The 1,700-nt window shown below is 63.5% G+C and overlaps 1 protein-coding gene across 1 annotated transcript; it reads right to left on the bottom strand.

The window, feature by feature from the left end:
• Positions 1-718: 718 nt before the first annotated feature.
• Positions 719-1,337, bottom strand: MRPS24 (mitochondrial ribosomal protein S24). The gene has a single exon (XM_084280699.1). The coding sequence runs from the start codon at positions 1,071-1,073 to the stop codon at positions 759-761; it is 315 nt and encodes a 104-aa protein (XP_084136825.1). The 5' UTR covers positions 1,074-1,337; the 3' UTR covers positions 719-758.
• Between the last annotated feature and the right edge of the window lie 363 nt (positions 1,338-1,700).

Genomic DNA, 1,700 nt, shown 5'->3' with positions numbered 1-1,700 from the left:
GACCCCCAGAGACACAGAGACAGGGTGGGAGCAGCACCCAGAGACCCCCAGAGACACAGAGTCAGGGTGGGTGGGAGCAGCACCCAGAGACCCCCAGAGGCACAGAGGCAGGGTGGGTGGGAGCAGCACCCAGAGACCCCCAGAGACACAGAGACAGGGTGGGTGGGTGCAGCACCCAGACCCTCAGAGACACAGAGGCAGGGTGGGTGGGAGCAGCACCCAGAGACCCCCAGAGACACCGAGACAGGGTGGGTGGGTGGGTGCAGCACCCAGAGACCCCCAGGGACACAGAGACAGGGTGGGTGGGAGCAGCACCCAGAGACCCCCAGAGACACAGACAGGGTGGGTGCAGCACCCAGAGACCCTCAGGGACACAGAGTCAGGGTGGGAGCAGCACCAGAGACACAGAGACAGGGTGGGTGGGAGCAGCACCCAGAGACCCCCAGAGACACCGAGACAGGGTGGGTGGGAGCAGCCCCCAGAGACCCCCAGAGACACAGAGACAGGGTGGGTGGGAGCAGCACCCAGAGACCCCCAGAGACACCGAGACAGGGTGGGTGGGAGCAGCACCCAGAGACCCTCAGGGACACAGAGACAGGGTGGGAGCAGCACCCAGAGACACAGAGACAGGGTGGGAGCAGCACCCAGAGACCCCCAGAGACACAGAGACAGGGTGGGTGGGTGCAGCACCCAGAGACCCCCAGAGACACAGAGTCAGGGTGGGTGGGTGCAGCCCCCATCTTTATTCCCCTGCAGCTCTAGAGGTACTTGTAGGTGACCTTGCTGGGCAGGGTCTGGATCTCCAGGCGCACGGGGCACTTGTAGAGGTGGCTCAGGAGGGTCTCGGCGTAGCCCAGCAGGAAGTAGAGCTTGGCGGGCGCCAGCGCGCGCCCCAGCACCGCGCACACCAGCAGCAGGTTGGCGCGGCGCTTCAGCACCACCTGGTCCGCCAGCAGCCCCGGGAAGGTGCCGTAGAGGAAGCGGCGCAGGAAAGCGTCTTCCACCGCCCGCTCCGCCGCGCCCGCCTCGCCGAACAGGTTCCCTGGGGGACAGAGTGTCATGGGCAGTGTCATGGTGGCACCAGCAGTGCCAGTGGCACCAGTAGCACCAGTGTCATGGGCAGTGTCATGGTGGCACCAGCAGTGCCAGTGTCACCATCAGTGCTGGTGTCATGGTGTCACCAGTAGCACCAGTGTCATGGGCAGTGCCGGTGTCATGTCAGTGCTGGTGTCACTGGCAGTGCTGGTGTCACCATCAGCACCGGTGTCATGGGCAGTGCCAGTGTCATGGGCAGCGCTGGTTTTCACCAGTAACACCAGTGTCATGTCAGTGCCAGTGTCACCAGCAGTGCCGGTGTCACCATCAGCATGGGTGTCATGGGCAGTGCTGGTGTCACTGGCAGTGCTGGTGTCACCATCAGTGCCGGTGTCATCAGTAGCGCCAGTGTCATGGGCAGTGCTGGTGCCATGGGCAGTGTCGATGTCACCAGCAGTGCCAGTGTCACCAGTAGCACCGGTGTCATGTCAGTGCCAGTGTCATGGGCAGTGCCAGTGTCACCAGTAGCACCAGTGTCATATCAGTGCTGGTGTCATGGGCAGTGCCAGTGTCATGGGCAGTGCTGGTTTTCACCAGTAGCACCAGTGTCATGGGCAGTGCTGGTGTCACCAGCAGCACCAGTGTCATGGGCAGTGCTGGTGTCA

Source organism: Gallinula chloropus (assembly GCF_964237585.1).
Source record: "Gallinula chloropus genome assembly, contig: HAP1_SCAFFOLD_853, whole genome shotgun sequence".
Taxonomy (NCBI): Eukaryota; Metazoa; Chordata; class Aves; order Gruiformes; family Rallidae; genus Gallinula; species Gallinula chloropus.
Note: the sequence above shows the minus strand (reverse complement) of the source record. Positions and strands in the feature narration are given on the sequence as shown.